Here is a 20,429-nt window from a genome sequence, read left to right as displayed (position 1 = left end):
CACAGTCTGTGTGATCCACACAGTCAAAGGCTTTAGTGTAATCAATGAAGCAGAAGTCGATGATTTTCTGGAATTCTCTTGCATTTTCTAAGATCCAGCAGATATTGGCAATTTGATCTCTGGTCCTCTTTAGTCTTCTTTAATCTGTGCACATTTCCACAGCCTTTGTCTTTTATGACATTAACATATTTGAAGAATATAGTTCCCCCTGCTCTTATTTTTTTATATAAAGTTTCCTGTTGTAAGTTTGCTTATATTTGCTTGTGATTAAACTCAGGTTATGTATTCTCTGTGTTTCTGTACATCCAGATAGGTACATGTCTTCTGCCCTTTATTTAATGTTAATTTTAATCACCCAGTTAAGGTATTGTCTGATTGCTCCTAGTCTGTAGTTACTTTTTTCCCCTTTGCAGTTTATAAGCAGTATATGGGGGAGACACTTTAACACCTTGTAGTCTCCCTGCTCTTTAGAGACATTTCCATCTGGGCTTAGCATCCACTGATGATGCTTGCCTGAATCAGTTTTTACTGTGTTGAAAATGACAGTTGAAAGATTGTAGTAGAGTTTTTTTTTTTTTTTTGTAATACAGCAGCACTTTTTTATAGTTTCCAGTTAACACTTGGCATTTTACTATAATTAAGAGCACTCCTCTTCCATTTACCTACCTACCTACTAGCTATCATATTTCTTTCAGTGGTTGATCATTTATTATCATCCTTAATGATTTTGGTGTTTAGATTGTCTCAGATTTACCTAGTATAAGGCTTCTCTAGCTTGGCCGTAATGTCTTTATGGCATTCCCTCATTTTTTTTTAAGCACTTTTGTAGTTTTTGACATAACAAGATGTTCTAGGTTCATCTTGTGCATAACCTGCCCCACCCTTAGAATCAACCATTTCTTTGAGAAGTTCTGGTTCCTTTTGATACATACCTTGTTTTAAGGAATATACTATGACTGTTCAGTTCAGTTACTCAGTCGTGTCCGACTCTTTGCGACCCCATGAATCGCAGCACTCCAGGCCTCCCTGTCCATCACCAGCTCCTGGAGTTGACTCAGACTCAGGTCCATCGAGCCAGTGATGCCATCCAGCCATCTTATCCTCTGTCGTCCCCTTCTCCTCCTGCCCCCAATCCCTCCCAGCATCAGAGTCTTTTCCAATGAGTCAGCTCTTCGCATGAGGTGGCCAAAGTACTGGAGTTTCAGCTTTAGCATCATTCCTTCCAAAGAAATCCCAGGGCTGATCTCTTTCAGAATGGACTGGTTGGATCTCCTTGCAGTCCAAGGGACTCTCAAGAGTCTTCTCCAACACCACAGTTCAAAGGCATCAATTCTTTGGCGCTCAGCCTACTTCACAGTCCAACTCTCACATCCATACATGACCACTGGAAAAACCATAGCCTTGACTAGATGAACCTTTGTTGGCAAAGTAATGTCTGCTTTTGAATATGCTATCTAGGTTGGTCATAACTTTCCTTCCAAGGAGTAAGCGTCTTTTAATTTCATGGCTGCAGTCACCATCTGCAGTGATTTTGGAGCCCAGAAAAATAAAGTCTGACACTGTTTCCACTGTTTCCCCATCTATTTCCCATGAAGTGATAGGACCAGATGCCATGATCTTCGTTTTCTGAATGTTGAGCTTTAAGCCCACTTTTTCACTCTCCACTTTCACTTTCATCAAGAGGCTTTTTAGTTCCTCTTCACTTTCTGCCATAAGGGTGGTGTCATCTGCATATCTGAGGTTATTGATATTTCTCCCAGCAATCTTAGTCATATCATATTTAAAGTGTTGGAATAATTTATTTTGGATACTGGCTTGACCTTTTTTCTCTTTCTAGTGTGTGAAACAACAAATTATAATACATAGTTTAAAAGTTTATGTACTTCCCTCTTTGGGAATCAAAATGATTTTTTAAATGTATGGTAGTTTAGTCAAAAGCAGAGTAAACTGTGCCTGAGTAGGTTTGAATGTTGTATATTTTAGTTTACAAAAACATTGTACTTGCTTTTAATCAATTAACTGGTAAAATTTTTCTCTCTGAAATGATTGGATTGTGTTTCATTGTACATTAGCTGTCTAGTTGTTTTTTGTCTAACCCTCCAGAGTGCAATTTATAAACATTTATGGTCAGATATGTGTACTTTATATAAAATATTATAAGCAAGAGAATTCTTACAACAGAGATAACCTACTTCTTCCATAGGGTAAAGATCCTTCTAGAATCTTATTCTTGTGTATATATACACTCTTTCATTTTGCAAAACAAAGTCCTGTATACAAATTTTGTGTGTAGAACATGGTGCTCAGTTGCATCTAACTTTTTGTGACCCCATGGACTGTAGCCTACAAGGCTCCTCTGTCCATGGAAATTCCAGTATTCTTTCTTGTCACCTGTGGTTTTGGTGGAATTGTCCAGGCAAGAATACTGGAGTGGGTTGCCATTTCCTCCTCCAGGGATCTTCTCAACCCAGGAATTGAACCCTGGTCTCCTGCATTGAGGAGAAAGCAATGGCAACCCACTCCAGTACTCTTGCCTGGAAAATCCCATGGACGGGAGGCTGGTAGGCTGCAGTCCATGGGGTCGCTAAGAGTCGGACCCACTTTCACTTTTCACTTTCATGCATTGGAGAAGGAAATGGCAACCCACTCCAGTGTTCTTGCCTGGAGAATCCCAGGGATGGCAGAGCCTGGGGGGCTGCCGTCTATGGTGTCGCACAGATTCGGACACGACTGAAGTGACTTAGCAGCAGCAGCAGCAGCTCCTGCATTGACATGCGGATTCTTTACCACTTGAGCCACCTGGGAAGCTCCAAATAAAACATGGTATAATTGATTCTACAATTCAATGGGAATTGATACTTAAAATTGTTACATAAAATGAAAAATATCATCAGATTAAAATTATCCTTAAAAATTCTTCAGGAATTGTGTCTCATTAACTACAATTCCACTGTTTTCTCTCTAGTGGAGAGAAATAATTTCTTCAGTTGGGCAGCAGATGAAGTAGTTGACTTGTGTTTAAATACCTTTAGTATTAAAAGCACATAATTCTAGAATCACATTCAGCACAGTGAAATATAGAGAGATGCTATGATAATGGAGACTACCTGAGGGAACAGTCTTCTCTCTTTTCAGTTTTTATTTGCTGGCATTTGCTTACTGGACTAATAGGAAGAATTTCCCTATTTTTGGTGGAAAGAGGTACTGTGGTTGAATTTGCTTAAGTGTATACAGTGTGACTTCTCTGTGCTGTACATTTTAATTATCCCACAAAGTTTATCATTATGTGCCTTTCCATATCAATGGGTTGTGCTGTTTAAAGACTGTTGCAATGTATAGATTTTTCTGTAGTTATACTAATAATTTCCCAGGAGCATTTAGATATATAATTTTTCTGACTTATAGACAACATTGCTTTTGTATATGTTCTTCGTTCTATATCCTTGATTATATTCTTTGGATAAGTTCCTAGAAATGAACTGCTTGGTAAAGGGGATGCACAATTTAAAAAGGCTTTTGATGTGATTTTTGTTTGTTTAATTACTGTCAAAAATGTTATATTAATTTAATTTTTTAGATATGTGGAAGAATGACAAATTTACTATCCCTTAAGCACATCAAAGTATTATCTTTTTAGTATTTTCTATTCTGATCTGTAGAAGACACCTGTAGTCATTTTGATGTTTTATTTTGTATTTTTTTGAATAAATAACCAACGACATAAGAATTTTCTTATATCGTTGTTAATTTCTGTGATTTATTTGTTCATGTCATGTGCCCCCCACCACTCTTTTTTTCCATTTTTTTCCTTAGAGGTATAAAATGTCCATTCAAGATATCAATGCTACCTGCCTTTGCAAGTTGCATTTGTTTTTAATGCATTGTCATTTGTTTTTAAACTAATTTTTAAAAAATTACCCCTGGTATTATGCTTAGAAAGACTTTCTTATCCCTAAGATTATAAAAATATTTGCTGTGTTCAAATTCTGTCATGGCTTCTTTTTTCAACGTTTAAAATTTTAATACATTTGTAAATTATTTTGAAATGAAGTATGAGATTGCTTGTTTTTTAATATAAATTTGTTATTTAATATGTTCCCTTAAACATTTAAAAAATTATTAGACTTCTTCAGGATTTTTAGATTTATAGAAAAATTGAGTGGAAAGCACAGTTTCCATATCCTTACCACTGCACACTCCCATTTCTCATATTATTGACATTTTTATTAGAGTGGTATATTTGTTACAGTTGATAAGCCAGTATTAAATAACTAAAGTCCATAGTTTACATTAAGATTTGCTCTTTGTGTCAATACATTGATAAACTTGACATACACATTTGTTGCTTTGACAAACGTATTCACTGTTACAGTATCATGCAGGATAGTTTCACTCCCCTAAAAATCTGTGTTCCACATATTTATCCCTCTGTCCTTCTCACCAAACCCCTGGCAACCACTGATCTTTCTGCTGTCTCTTGCTCTACCTGTTCTTCTCTTTCTCCCTCCTCCTAAATCCCTGGGAACCAGTTATCTTTTTATTGTCTACATAGTTACGCCTTTTCCAGAATGTTATATAGTTAAAATCTCAACTGTGTGGCCTTTTCATATTGATTTCTTTCACATAGCAGTATGTATTTTGCTTATCAAAGGTAAGGTTTCTCCATGTCTTTTCATGACTTGATAGCTCATATCTATTTTAAGTTTTTAAAGACTTTATTTTTTAGAGCAATTTTAGATTCGCAGCAAAATTGAGAAGGTACCTGCCCTCACACATGCATAGACTCTCTCATATTTGGCATCTCCCATGAGAGTGGTGCATTTGTCACAGTTGAGGAACCTGCATGAGCACATTATTATCACCCAAAGTCCATAGTTTGACCTTAGTATTCACTCTTGGGTTTGTATGTTTTGTAGGTTTGGACAAATGTGTGATGACCTGTGTCTACCATTGTAGATAGATACTTATATATATCCACGACACTATACAGAATAGTTTTACTGTCCTAAAAATCCTCTGTACTCTGCCTATTCACCTGTCTCATCTCCAACCCCTGGCAATCACTGATCTTTTTACTCTCTGTATCGTTCAGTGTTTTCCAGAATGGCATATAATTGGAATCACACAGCATGTAGCCTTTTTACATTGGCTTCTTTCACTTAGTAGTATTCATTTAAGGTTCCTCCACATACATGGGTGTTTTTGTTGTTTTTAATTTTTTAAGTGTTGAATGATATTCTGTTGTCTGGATGTACTGCAGTTTATTCATTCACCTATCAAAGGATGTTTGGGTTGCTTCCAGCTTTTGGCAGTCATGAATAAAGTTGCTATAAACATCTGTGTGCAGGTTTTTCTGTGGACATAAGTTTTCATCTCATTTGGGTAAATATTGAGGAACATGATTGCTGGATTATGTTGTAAGAGTGTGTTTAGTTTTATAAGAAACCACCAAACAGCTTTCCAAAGTGGCTGTATCGTTTTGTATCCCTACTGGTAGTGAATGAGAATTCCTGTTGTTTCATTTTTTGCCGGCAGTAGTTGTTGTCAGTGTTCTGTATTTTGACCTTTCTAATAGATGTACAGTGATACCTTGTTTTAATGTGCATATCCCTGATGATATATGGTGGAATATCTTTTCATATGCCTATTTGCCATCTGTGTGTCTTTGCCAAGGTATCTGTTAAGGTTTATTTTTTAAAAATACTTATTTATTTGGCTGCTTCAGGTGTTAGGTGTGGAGTGTGGGATCTTTGATCTTCACTGTGGCAGGAGCAATCTTTAGTTACGGCATGCGGGATCTTCAGTTGCCTGCAAATTCCTTAGTTGCGGCTTGTGATGTTTAGTTCCTTGACCAGGGATTGAACGTAGCCCCCTGCATTGACAACCCACTCCAGTATTCTTACCTGAAAAATTCCATGGACAGAGGAGCCTTGTTGGGTACAGTCCATAGGGTTGCAAAGAGTTGGACACAACTGAGCACGCATGCATGCACCCCTGCATTGGGAGCTGGGGGTCGTAGCCAGTGGACCACCAGAGAAGTCGCACCTGTTAAGGTATTTTTCTTAATATTTTTTCCATTAGCTAGAATATTACTCATAGATTAGAGATGTCACCTATATTATATTGAAAGATTGAAGGCAAAAGGAGTAGGGCAGCAGAGGATGAGATGGTAATATAGCATCATTGACTCAACATGAATTTGAGCAATCTCTGGGAGATGGTGGACGACAGAGGAGCCTAACATACTGCGGTCTATGGTTTCAAAAAGAGTCCGACACGACTTGGCAACTAAACAACAAATTGTAACTAAAAGCTAGAAAACTTTTCCTCAAGTTCCTTTGAGGGGATTTCTGAACTTCCTTACTTCCCTTACTCCTAGTGTTTGCAAACTTTAAGTTTTAGCAAGAAAATAATAAATTTTTGCTTAGATTTGAAGACTTCTGAAATACATATATTTTCAGTTCCGTTCAGTTCATTTGCTCAGTCGTGTCCGACTCTTTGCGACCCCATGAATCACAGCACGCCATAGAAAAAGTTTTGTAACAGGTAGAAATGATTCGTCTCAGTTCTGTTGGACGAATTACTTGTATTTAAGTTTAATATTTGAGAATTTTTCTGTTGTATGTGGTATAGTTTTGTGATCTTATAATTTAGATCTTTGTTCAGGAACTGGGGAACTAGTTTGGTCCAAAACAGTGAAAGTACATGCAAACTACAAATGGAAAATGAGTAATAGATTGTGATAAGACTGATCTGTAGGATCAACAGAATCAGTATTTTCAACTGTGAGTCAACTAAGGCTAGTTTTCCTCCAATCCAAGTTTTAATATTTTTGTATTTTCTCTTCTTGCCTACTTTAGTGCATCATTATTTTCAAAGGAAATAATCTTTTTCAAGGGTGATAAAATGCATCAGACATTTTAATGATATGTCTGGTATATATCTGAGTGAGCTATGTGTATTTTCAGATGAGTATGGGATCACTCTTGTCTATTTAATGGCAGTCATTTTAACTACCATCACATTCTCCCATTTTCTTTACACTTTAATAGTAAATGATTTACTATGATTTAAAATACAGTTATCAAATTTTTACAGAAATCTACCTTTTTAGGTGCTTTAAATAGGAAAGATTTAGGTGTATAAATTTTTCCTCAATTATCTCAGTCTCCCAAAGACATTATTGTTCATCTTTCAATTCTCTTGTTTTACTTCAAGAGTATATACACTCTGTTAATACTGATTGGCTGAATGTGTTAAGTGTTCAGAGTAAACGCATTAATTCTTTATTTTCATGAAGTTGATCTTTTAAGAATAACTTGGATTTTCAGACATTGGCATGTTGAATAGACTTAGGAAATAGAGATTGGGATTATACTAGAATTTACCTTGTTTGTTTTTGTCTTATATTTGTATAGTAACTTGTTTTACTTTAGACTACATACATTATGGTTTACTCCATGTTATACTCTCTAGTTTAGAAAACTCTAAAGGAAAAAGTAGGACATATTTTGAATCCTAGAATGTTACTTTGTAGAAATATTTACTTGTCATGATGATAATCTGATTTTTTTTCTGAATCTTTATGGTTACAGTCAGTGATGATAACTCTCTTCCGACATATACAATGTAGATTCACTGTGAAAAACAGAGACTGCATGGGAAATATAAAATATTAATACTTGGGACTCCTCTAAGAAAAGCTCAAGTTGTGTATGCAGTTTTTCCAGAGGGTGCCTTTTTTGTTTGGGTCACCTTTGAAAAAGCTTCACAGATACTACTGAAGGAATTGTAATTGAGAACTAGTTTCTGAAGAAGTATTATTACTTGCTCACTTCTGTTGTCTTGGGATACCCTGAAGATGAAGTATGGTGGACAAATGAAATAAAGTGAATAAACTGTGGAATGTTAGTCAAGATGAAATATGAGTCAAGAATTAAGATGTAATGTGTGTGTGTATATATATATTTTAAGGAAAGTGATAATAATTGTGCTGCTGCTGCTGCTAAGTCGCTTCAGTCGTGTCCAACTCTGTGCAACCCCATAGACGGCAGCCCACCAGGCTCCCCCATCCCTGGGATTCTCCAGGCAAGAACACTGGAGTGGGTTGCCATTTCCTTCTCCAATGATAATAATTGTGACAACCTATCATTTCAAAAATACCACCATACTATACATGTGTGTGTGTGTGTGTGTGTGTGTGTGTGTGTATATATATTATGGAGAAGGCAGTGGCACCCCACTAAAGTACCTCTTGCCTGGAAAATACAATGGACGGAGGAGCCTGGTGGGCTGCAGTCCATGGGGTCGCTAAGAGTTGGACACGACTGAGCAACTTCACTTTCACTTTTCACTTTCATGCATTGGAGAAGGAAATGGCAACCCACTCCAGTGTTCTTGCCTGGAGAATCCCAGGGACGGGGGAGCCTGGTGGGCCCCCGTCTATGGGCTCCATAGAGTTGGACACGACTGAAGCAACTTAGCAGCAGCAGTAGCAGCAGCATACATACGTTAACAACTATGTCAGTACTTTTGCTTATGGTTTTAGTTAGCCACATATGGTAACTAATCTCTTTAAATTGGGTCTTATCTGACAATATTAGTTCTCCTGACCCAAGTAAGAAGCAAAGAACTAAATAGCTGAAATAGATGTTATCAGTTGAGTTCAGTCGCTCAGTCGTGTCCAACTCCTTGCGACCCCATGAACTGCAGCACTACAGGCCTCCCTGTCCATCACGAACTACCGGAGTTTACCCAAACTCATGTCCATCGAGTTGGTGATGCCATCCAACCATCTCATCCTCTGTCGTCCCCTTTTCCTCCTTCCCTCAATCCTTCCCAACATCAGGGTCTTTTCAAATGAGTCAGCTCTTCACATCAGGTGGCCAAAGTATTGGAGTTTCAGTTTCAACATCAGTCATTTCAATGAACACCCAGGACTGATCTCCTTTAGAACGGACTGGTTGGATCTCCTTGCAGTCCAAGGGACTCTCAAGAGTCTTCTCCAACACCACAGTTCAAAAGCATCAATTCCTCTGTGCTCAGCTTTCTTTATAGTCTAACTCTCACATCCATACATGACTACTGGAAAAACCATAGCCTTGACTAGACGGATCTTTGTTGGCAAAGTAATGTCTCTGCTTTTTAATACGCTGTCTAGGTTGGTCATAACTTTGCTTCCAAGGAGTAAGCGTCTTTTAATTTCATGGCTGCAGTCACCATCTGCAGTGATTTTGGAGCCCCCCAAAATAAAGTCAGCCACTGTTTGCACTGTTTCCTCGTCTATTTGCCATGGAGTGATAGAACCGGATGCCATGATCTTAGTTTTCTGAATGTTGTGCTTTAAGCCAACTTTTTCACTCTCCTCTTTTACTTTCATCAAGAGGCTTTTCAGTTCCTCTTCACTTTCTGCCATAAGGGTGGTGTCATCTGCATATCTGAGGTTATTGATATTTCTCCCGACAATCTTGATTCCAGCTTGTGCTTCCTCCAGCTCTGCGTTTCTCATGATGTACTCTGCATATAAGTTAAATAAGCAGGGTGACAATATACAACCTTGACGTACTCTTTTTCCTATTTGGAACCAGTCTGTGGTTCCACGTCCAGTTCTAACTGTTGCTTCCTGACCTGCATACAGATTTCTCAAGAGGCAGGTCAGGTGGTCTGGTATGCCCATCTTTTTCAGAATTTTCCACAGTTTATTGTGATCCACACAGTCAAAAGCTTTGGCATACTCAATAAAGAGAAATAGATGTTTTTCTGGAACTTTCTTGCTTTTTCTATGATCCATCGGATGTTGGCGATTTGATCTCTGGTTCCTCTGCCTTTTCTAAAACCAGCGTGAACATCTGGAAGTTCACTGTTCTCGTATTGCTGAAGCCCGGCTTGGAGAATTTTGAGCATTACTTTACTAGCGTGTTAGATGAGTGCAATTGTGCAGTAGTTTGAGCATTCTTTGGCATTGCCTTTCTTAGGGATTGGAGTGAAAACTGACCTTTTCCAGTCCTGTGGCCACTGCTGAGTTTTCCAAATTTGCTGGCATATTGAGTGCAGCACTTTCACAGCATCATCTTTGAGGATTTGAAATAGCTCACCTGGAAGTCCATCACCTCCACTAGCTTTGTTCGTAGTGATACTTCCTAAGGCCCACATATTATATCCCATATACTTCATTTAAACTGCCCTAGAATCTCATTCAACTTATTTTTTATTGTGATAAAGTATTATATATATATATATATCACATAAAATTTATCATTTTTAAGTGTGCAGTTCAGTGACATTGAGTAATTTCACACTGTTCTGTTGCTATCGCCAGTATCCATGTCTGGAATGTTTTCACTATCTCAAATTGAATTTCCTTTTTTAAAAATAAATTATTTATTTATTTTTGGCTGTCCTGGATCTTCATCGCTTTGCTGGCCTTTTTCTAGTTGCAGTGAGCAGGGGCTACTTTTGTTGTGGTGCACGGGCTTCTCATTGCAGTGGCTTCTCCTGTTGCAGAGCACGGGCTTTAAGGCATGCAGGCCTCAGTAGTTGTAGCACACGAGCTCGTTAGTTGTGGATCTCAGGCCCTGGAGTGCTGACTCAGTAGTTGTGGTGCATAGGCTGAGTTGTCTTGCGGCATGTGGAATCTTGCATTGGTGTCCCCTGCATTGGCAAGTAAATTCTTAACCACTGGACCACCGGAGAAGACCCAAATTGAATTTCTTTACCTATTAAACAGTAACTCCACATTCTCTTCTTATCCCAGTCTGGGAATACATTTTCTTTCTATCTCTATGTATTTGACTATTCTAGGTTCCTCATAGAAGTGGAATTATACAATATTTGTCCTTTTGTGTTTGACTTACCGTACTTAGCATCATGTCTCCTCAAGATTCGTTTATCTGTGGTAGATTTAATCAGAATTTTATTCCTTTTAAAGGGTGAATAATAATACATTGTTTTTATATACCACATTTCATTTATTAACCATTCATCTGTTGATCAACAGTTAGGTTGTCTTCACCTTTTGGTTATTGTTAATAATGCTGCTATGAACATGAATATATAAATATTTGTTTGAGTCCTTACTTTCAGTTCTTTTGGGTATACCCATAAGTGGAATTGCTGAATCAGATGATGATTCTGTGTTTTAATATTTTGAGAAACCACCATATACATTCCACTGTGTAAGTGGAAAACATACACTGTTTTCCATGGTGACTGCATTATTTATATTCCCACCAACAGTGACTGTTTTTAATAATAGCCATCCTGATGGATGTTTACTCAGCTTGGATTTTCTTAAGTGTGTTATAGCCAATAATCTGGATATTTGGTTCTCTAATGCATAGGAGCTCCGATTCAGCAAATTAGGACTGTTTGATAGCTTAATATAAGACCTAGAAATGAGGCATTTTGATTGGTAAAAGCAAGTTGCAAGTGAACTTTTGAAAAATTCATCTAGGAAACTCTTTATTCCTTGACCATTAAACGTTTACTCTGAGTTATATTATGGGCTTCCCAGGTGGCACCAGTGGTACAGAATCTGCCTGCCAGTGCAGGAGACATAAGAGACACAGGTTTGATGCCTGAATCGGGAAGATCCCCTGGAGTAGGAAATGGCAGCCCACTCCAGTATTCTTGCCTGGGAGAGTTCCATGGGCAGAGGAGCCTGCTGGGCTATATAGTCCATGGGGCCACAAAGTGACTGAGCATACACAGAACGCTGAATTATATAATTAGTCTAGATTTCTGTTGTCCTATACTGTAGCCACTAGCCACTTGTGGGTATTTCACTTTAGTTCAGTTGCTCAGTTGTGTCCAACTCTGTGACCCCATGAATTGCAGCATGCGAGGCCTCCCTGTCCATCACCAACTCCTGGAGTTTACCAAAACTCATGTCCATCAAGTCAGTGATGCCATCCAGCCATCTCATCCTCTGCCGTCCCCTTCTCCTCCTGCCCCCAATCCCTCCCAGCATCAGGGTCTTCTCCAGTGAGTTAACTCTTCACATGAGGTTGCCAAAGTATTGGAGTTTCAGCTTCAGCATTAGTCCTTCCAGTGAACCCCCAGGACTGATCTCCTTTAGGATGGACTAGTTGGATCTCTTTGCAGTCCAAGGGACTCTCAAGAGTCTTCTCCAACACCACAGTTCAAAAGCATTAAAAGCATCAATTCTTCAGCACTCAGCTTTCTTTGCAGTCCAACTCTCACATCCATACATGACCACTGGAAAAACCATAGCCTTGACTAGACGGACCTTTGTTGGCAAAGTAATGTCTCTGCTTGTTAATATGCTATCTAGGTTGGTCATAACTTAAAGGGCAGTATATCAGTATTTCTGTTAATTATAGAATAAAAGGTCACATAGAAATTTAAAATTTGAAACTTCATTTACAGTATTGGAAAATACAAAAATTTTATGTAGTGACTTGGGTTGTTTATCTTGAGATTGGTAACTGACCAATTGCTCAACACTTATTTAGTGCTCTTAGGGGGCATAATACTATGCTAAGAGCTTTTTGTTTGTTTTGTTTTTGTGTAGGGGGTTGGAAATCTTTCTCTAGATAGGCAGGTAGATCTACAAGCATTTGTCTTCTACATATATAAAATATCTCTTATGTATATGGAAATATATGTTCTGCTACGTAAGTATATACATACTCTTGCACACATGTATGTCTTGTACAAAAAAGTTTTTCTCTAATATATTCTGGAAAATAGTCTGTATTTAACTTTCCCTAATTATTGTCACAATGTCTTGTATAGTGCACCCTCTCCAACCTTCCCCAAGCACACATACACACCAGTTAAGGCTTTGACATTACAGTTAGTTCCTGTGTCTTTTTTATTTCCTTTATACAGAAAAATCCTTACTTTTAAACAATTTATTTTCCCTTTCATGACATTGAAAGATACCAGGCCAGTGTCTTGTAGAATGTCTTCCTCTGAATCAGTTTTGTTCTTTGCTTTTCTGATATCATTTAACATGTTCCTCTGTCCCTTGTATTTTCTTTGAACTAGAAGTTGGTTCTAGAGACTTGATTTGGATTCAGGTTAAGCAATTTTTGTTTGATAAGAATCTTTTTTAGCTAACTCTCTGAATTTGAGGTTTGACTCTTCCATGATGCTTATGTGAACAGTTGACATAGTGATTCATGGTTTATAAAATGCTTTTACATACAGTTTTCCATAGGAATATTAACATCTTGTGAAATAGGTTGATATTATCCTCACTGTCAGACTTTAGTTTTTATTAACCTTTTACCTAGAAAGTTCTACAGTTCCATTGGTTATCAAAACTATAAAGGGAGTTACTTTGTTTCTGCTGTCTTCTGATGTTTTTTAAAGGAGATATTAATGTTTTCATCATGTTGAGAAACAAAAGTTATCCTTTCTAAATGTTATTTCTGGACTTCTCTGGTGGCTCAGTGGTAAAGAATCCACCTGCCAATGCAAGAGATGCAGGTTTGATCCCTGGGTCTGGAAGATCCACTGGAGAAGGAAATGGCAACTCACTCCAGTATTCCTGCATGGGAAATCCCTGGCAAGAGGAGCCTGGAAAGCTACAGTCCATGGGGTTGCAAAAGAGTCGGACACAGCTTAGCGAATTTACAGTTATTGTCTTTGGTTCTGTACAAGATAATACCCCATCTTTGCTGTTAAATAATAATTTCCCTCCTTTAAAAAATATCAACTCAAAATTATACCAGAAGATAAATAAAAAACTAGTAGTGGTGTACTTAAACATTATATAACTACCATTCAGAGTTTCTGAGCAGCATAACCAATGTTAATATACTAAATTCATGTAATTCCAGTTGATAACAGAGTAACTTAATCTTCCAAATTATTCTGTGCTTCTATAAGTACATTTGTCGTTTCTATTAGTGTTTTGCCATACTTTTAACTGATTGTTTCTAAAATAACAAAATATTTTAACTTACTGTTTTTAACTATTTGAATGTGAGGGTATCTAAAAATATTTCGCAATTCTTTGATTTTTGTATTAAATATTATTCTTTTTTTGTCTTAACTTTGGTTACTAGGGCAGTTTAAACCACTTGAGTCGTTTATGTTCCAAACCTGGATATTGGTGATACAAATTTATAAAATATCAGTAATGACTTATTTCTGCAGAATTCAAAATAATGATGTTAACTTCTATCTTTAGGAGCTGTGTATGTGCCAGTGTGCACTTTACATGCAGTACATGAATCCTTGTAACAATTCACAGTAATAAGAGGCAAGTAACTTGCCTATACAGGTGATAGTAGGGTGATGAAATAGGGATTTGAACTCAGCACTGACTATGAGGTATAAAAAGCCTGTGTGTTTTACACTGTGCCCTGCAGGTTCTGATATGACTGTGATGAAATAAAATACTCACTGTTTAAGTACATTATAAGATTGGATTTATTTTACTAATTGGAGTAAAAGTTTTGCTTTTGAGTTATATTGTTTTAGCAATGCATAGTTTAATTAGAAAATACAAATTACTTTTGAATTTTTCTTTTCCTTTCCTCACCTCTAGATATTCAAGAATTTTATGAAGTGACCTTACTGGATAATCCAAAATGTATAGATCATTCAAAGCAGTCTGAACCAATACAGCCTGTAAATACTTGGGAAATTTCCAGCCTTCCAAGCACTACTGTGACTTCAGAAACACTGCCAAGCAGCCTTAGCCCTAGTGTAGAGGTAAGATAAAAAAATTTTCCTTAAGCTGTTTTTAGTGATCAATTACTTAGGGCTCCTAAGTTTTTTCATTTCATTAAAATGGATATTTTGTGGGAGTATCTTTTATAATGGTATGAAAAAGATGGGATTAAAAATATTTTTGAAGAAAAAGCTCAATTTCTGGTACTGCTGTCTTAAAATGTAAATGGTTCAAAGTATGAAATACTTGACTGTTAAAGTATTACTTTAGTCTTATTAGTATTACTTTAGCCTTGTTAGTCTTAGTATTACTTAAAGTCTTTAGACTGTTAAAGAATACTCTGCATGGTAAACATCAGTGCAGCTCCTTTCTGGGATAATTAGATAGAAACTACTTTACTTTGAAAAGCTGGTTTTGCTCTGGTATTTTTTTTTTCAGACAGCAGTTGTTAAATTTATCTCTAGGATTCTCTCTTTATTGGCTTGAAGGATTGCATTGTTAAATCTCACTAGAGACTGATCAATAATGCTTAAGGACAGCATTGGTTTCTCTATTGTTTTTGAAGTTAAAAGTTGTATTTCTTTGAGCTTTCATAACTATTTTAGTAATGTTCTTTTTTGTTGTGATCTTTTATTGCTGGTGGAGTTATATATGGCATAACAGAGATGTGAAGTGTTTTGTAATGAGGATTCTGTCTGAGGCACATTAGTCATTTGAAGGTAGTTGTCTGACTGACTTTGATTCTAGTATCTTCTAATTACTGCTGGAGAAGTGCCTGGAAAATTGAATCAGGGAAAAGTATTGGTAGGCAGCAACCACACAGCCCTTTGTTAATGAAATAGAGAAATTCTCAGTTTCCTCTTATATGAGATAACATAGAACTATAGAATTTTAGAGCCAGAAGAATCAGAGAACATCTCATCCCCAACCCACCCCCCTTCATCTTAAAGATGAAGAAATTGCAACAAAAATGAATAACTTGACCCAGTTTATTTGGCTAATTTGGGTAAGTCTACCTTCTGATTGTAGACATAATAATACCCATTTCACAGGTCTCTTTATGAACTGTAGTATGTCCTTATATTTTTCTCTTTGGTTAGAAATTTTAGTGTTATGTTACCAGTGTGTCCTTATTTTCCTATTTTATTGTTTTTGTCATTTTCTCTTAGATAATTTCAGTTTCTGTTCCCTGTATTAGATATATCATTTGCACTTACATTAGTCCATTTCAGACTTCCCTGGTGGCTCAGATGGTAAAGCATCTGTCTACAATGTGAGAGACCTGGGTTCGATCTCTGGGTTGGGAAGATTCCCTGGAGAAGGAAATGGCAACTCACTCCAGTACTCTTGCCTTGAAAATCCCATGGACAGAGGAGCTTGGTGCAGGCTACTATCCATGGGGTCGCAAAGAGTCAGGCACGACTGAGCAACTTCTAGTCCATTTCAGATAGATGTTTAAAATGTTAATCAGTAATATAGTTTCTGTTTCACATTTATTGTATAAAGAATTTTAAGAACCATGTGAAATTTTAAGAGAATTGGCTTCTTATTTAATAACTTTATTTTTCTACTGTCTCATTTATGGTGCTGAGCTATAATTATAAAGCATAGAGTTCTTGAAGTTGATTTGTCTAATTTTATAGGAGACTGTGTAGATTATGGCTGGCTCAGTGTAACCAGTAAAAGTAAATGTTCATTAAGGTTAAATAAATGGACAGTTCTGCATGCTGGAAGTTAATTTCCATATAGATTTTAGTCTGAAAGATCGACTATGCATTGAATTCCATTAAGAATAGTATTGGAAACATTTTAACTTTTATAAAATTGTGAGGCACTGATACCTAGAACGCTTTTTGCATTGCTGGTTTCTGCATCTCCTGAAAGGTGTATTATGGACATAGTAAAGGTATCTAAAATTAATAGGAAAATAATACCCTTCAGACTGCAAATATCAGATCTTATTAATTAGGAATGCAGAGGAGAAGGAAATATGGTTACAAAATGTTAAGTAGGGCTTGGTGCATGGAAAATGCTGTAGTGGTGTTTGAAATCTGTACCCATTCATGGGTGGACTTAGTAAGGGAAAGTTGAGATATGTCCATCAAGTCCTAGCTTTGATCGACAAAGAGAAAAATCTGTGAGCTAAGGTCAGTTGAAGGCAAGTACTGTTTTGCAGAGAGGACAGAATACCTGAAGATGTTAATCTGAAAATGCAAATAGTTTTGAAATACACTGGTGGATGACAGTTATAAGACTTAAAAAATAATAAGCTTGGCATATTTGGAGATTTGATTTCTTTTCTTTTGAGGGAAAGAAGGAAAGGATGTTCCCGTGTTAGCCATCCATTTATGCTTCATTTGGACAGAAAACCTGCTTAAGTCACCTTTAATTTGATCTCTTATTTCAGTTTCTACTTTAGACTCTTAGGGGCACAGTGTTTGGGACTGAAAAGAGAGTTGGATCATTTAATTCACCTCACATGTTTTACCCAGTTGAAGAGAATCTGCTGACTTGAATTTAAACAAATGCAAACAAAAGTTTTTATTGGACTGTAACTTGAAAAAATGAAAATCATGAAAATATTTTGTCTTACACAAAAACTTAGAGTATTTTTACACAGTGCCCAAATTTTTGGATTAAAAAATAGTCTTTTTCAGACAAAATGGTGTGCATCATGATCTTCTCTCTCTCACTTTGTGTTCACTTTTGCAGGACTATCTTAAAGAGTTACTTTTGCAAAAAGTATTTGAGATTGATCAATTTCCACCTTGGCTTGTCTCTCTTATTCTGTTAAGTAAAAATTTTTGTCTTGGAAAGCATCTATCCACTTTTCTTTCTTGCCCTTTTATTTTTTTAACTGTTGATAACTGATCTAACTCTTGCAAGATTCCCATTGTCAGTTAATATGTAGCCATGTGATTGTTTTTCTTCTATTTCTTCTGATGTAATAAAATAAGAATTAATGCTATTTTTAAAAGTATTAATTAGTATCATAATATTAATTTAGTTTGTATTCCATTTAGTTATAACTTTTTTGGCTTTGGTATATCTTTCTTTTACTTTGAACATATGCCTAGTAATACTAATTCATTTAATTAGTATTCCATTTAATTATAACTTTTTTTGGTTTTGGTATATCTTTCTTTTACTTTGAACATATGCCTAGTGAGATGTTTGGAAATGTTTGTGTAATATTAATGATTGTGGGTGATGGGGATATTTTTTCTTAGTACTTTTCTGTTACTTTCAAAACATAATGAGCATGTGTCATTTTTATAAAAACAAATCCATTCTAAAATAAGAGCAATTACTTTTAGAGATTGTAAGGAGAAGAATATTTGAAAGGAAGCAAAATGCAAGAGTAGGAGAAACTGCCTGATTTAAAGAGAAATTCCAACAGAGGGGGCACGCTTATTCTTTTTGTCTGCTCAAACAGGATGCCATAGACTGAGTAGCTTATCAATAACACAGATTTATTTCTTACAGTTCTGGAGAATGGGAAGTCCAAGATCAAATCACTAATAGATTCACTGTGTAGTGAGATCTCACTTTCTGGTTCATCAGTGACCATTTTCTTGCTGTGTCCTCATCACCAGAGAAGGTGTGAAGAAGCTCTCTGAGATTTCTTTTGTACCAGCACTAAAGCCATTCACAAAATCTCTACTCAAGACATAATCACTTCCCAAAGGCCCCATTTGTTAATACTGTCACATTTGGGGTTAGAATTTCAACCTGTGAATTTGGAGAAGGATACATTTAGTCTATGGTAATCCTGTTTGTGATGATACAGTACATTTCAAATGGAGCAAAGATTCAAAGGTTTAAAAAAAACCCATAAAAATAAACTTTTAAATTATTTTTGGATAGAGTGAAAGCTTTTCTAAACATGACAACAAAGAAAATCTTGAAAAATTCAAAGAAAAGGTTACTGACTCTGTAGAATTGTAGAATTTCTTTGTGGACTTTACAGAGTTTGATTGTTTGAACTTTGATTGTAGAATTTCTATATCTTGAAAGATACAATGAGGAAATAAGAAATGATACTCTGGGAAGAAATTCCATCACGTATAAAAAAAGGAATGAATTTCTAACCCTTTTAACTCAGGAAACCTCTTATAGGTCAGTAAGAAGAAAAAGGCCAAATTCAATAGGAAAGTGACCAAAGGATAGGAATGGGCAGTTTGGAGGGAAAGAAATATAAATGGACCAATGAACCTATGAAGAGATGGTCAATGTAACTTAAAAAAAATGAACAGAATATTTTTCACTAACTTGACTGTCAAAGATTCAGTATGAGGAAACAGAAACTCTTATACTGTTGGTAGGAGAATACTGTGTATAACAATTTTTAAAGATAGCTTGACAGTAAATATTCATATCCTTTGATCCAGTATATGTCATGGATGGACTCACAAACTGTTAATATATATTAAAAATATATGTACATTACAGTATTACTTATAAAATTAGTAAAAAACAAAGCAATCTAAATGATTATTAGTAAGAAACTGGATAAACATGTTATTGTACAGCCACTTAATGCAATATAAAGTAGCACGCGTAAAAATACAAGTCTCTATATCTCCTATATGTTATTAAATGATTGAAAGCAGGTTGCAGATCGAAAAGTATAGTGTGACTCTGTGATAAAAGAGTTAATTTAGGTAGATTAAAAAGAAATTCTTTATGATTATACAGTAGAGGTGACGAATAGATTCAAGGGATTAAATCTGGTAGAGTCCCTGAAGAATTATGGACAAAGGTTTGTAACACTGTACAAGAAACAGTAACCATAAGCAAAGTGGTTGTCTGAGGTGGCTTTACAAATAGCTGAGGATAGAAGGGAAGTGAAAAGCAAGGCAGAAACGAACAATGGATTCAACTGAATGTAGGGCTCTAGAGACTATCAAGGAGAGATAAGGCTTTCTTTGAACAGTGCAAAATAGAGGGAAACAATAGAATAGGAAAGATTAGAGCTCTCTTCAAGAAAATTGGAGATATCAAGGAAACATGTCATGCAAAGATGGGCACGGTAAAGGACAGAAATGATAAGGACCCAACAGAAGCAGAAGAGATTATAACAGGTGGCAGGACTATACAAAAAAGGTCTTAATGACCAGGATAACCATGATGGTGTGGTTATTCACCTAGAGCCTAGATATCCTGGAGTGTGAAGTCAAGTGGGCCTTAGGAAGCATCACTACAAGCAAAGCTAGTGTAGCTGATGGAATTCCAGCTGAGCTATTTCAAATCCTAAAAGATGATGCTGTGAAAGTGCTGCACTCAATATGCCAGCAAATTTGGAAAAGTCAGCAGTGGCCACAGGACTAGAAAAGGTCAGTTTTCATTCCAATCCCAAAGAAGGACAACTCCAAAGAATGTTCAGACTACCGCACAATTGCACTCATTTCACATGCTAGCAAGATAATGCTCAAAATCCTTCAAGCTAGACTTCAAAAGTATGAAAACCAAGAACTTCCAGATACAGCTGAGTTTAGAAAAGGCAGAGGAACCAAAGATCAAATTGCCAGCGTACATTGGATCATAGAAAAAGCTAAAGAATTTCAGAAAAGCATCTCTGCTTCATTAACTACGCCAAAGCCTTTGTGTGGATCACAACAAACTAGATAATTCTTCAAGAGATGGGAATACCAGACCACCTTACCTGCCTCCTGCAAAACCTGTGTGCAGGTCAAGAAGCAACAGTTAGGACTGGACATGGAACAACAGACTGATCCAAAATTGGGAAAAGAGTACATCAAGGAATGTTGTCATCCTGCTT

General features: G+C 36.5%; 1 protein-coding gene across 13 annotated transcripts in view; it reads left to right on the top strand.

Moving 5' to 3' along the window:
* The window catches only part of DLG1 (discs large MAGUK scaffold protein 1), a 270,874-nt gene that overhangs the window by 8,813 nt on the left and 241,632 nt on the right, over window positions 1-20,429 (top strand). For all 13 annotated transcript variants that reach the window (XM_070789390.1, XM_070789394.1, XM_070789399.1 and 10 more), the window contains exon 4: window positions 14,522-14,688. In XM_070789390.1, coding sequence (XP_070645491.1) covers window positions 14,522-14,688 — 167 coding nt within the window. The remainder of the gene's footprint in view (window positions 1-14,521; window positions 14,689-20,429) is intronic.

This window comes from Bos indicus, chromosome 1 (assembly GCF_029378745.1).
Source record: "Bos indicus isolate NIAB-ARS_2022 breed Sahiwal x Tharparkar chromosome 1, NIAB-ARS_B.indTharparkar_mat_pri_1.0, whole genome shotgun sequence".
Classification (NCBI taxonomy): domain Eukaryota; kingdom Metazoa; phylum Chordata; class Mammalia; order Artiodactyla; family Bovidae; genus Bos; species Bos indicus.
This window is presented reverse-complemented; position numbering and strand designations above follow the sequence as displayed.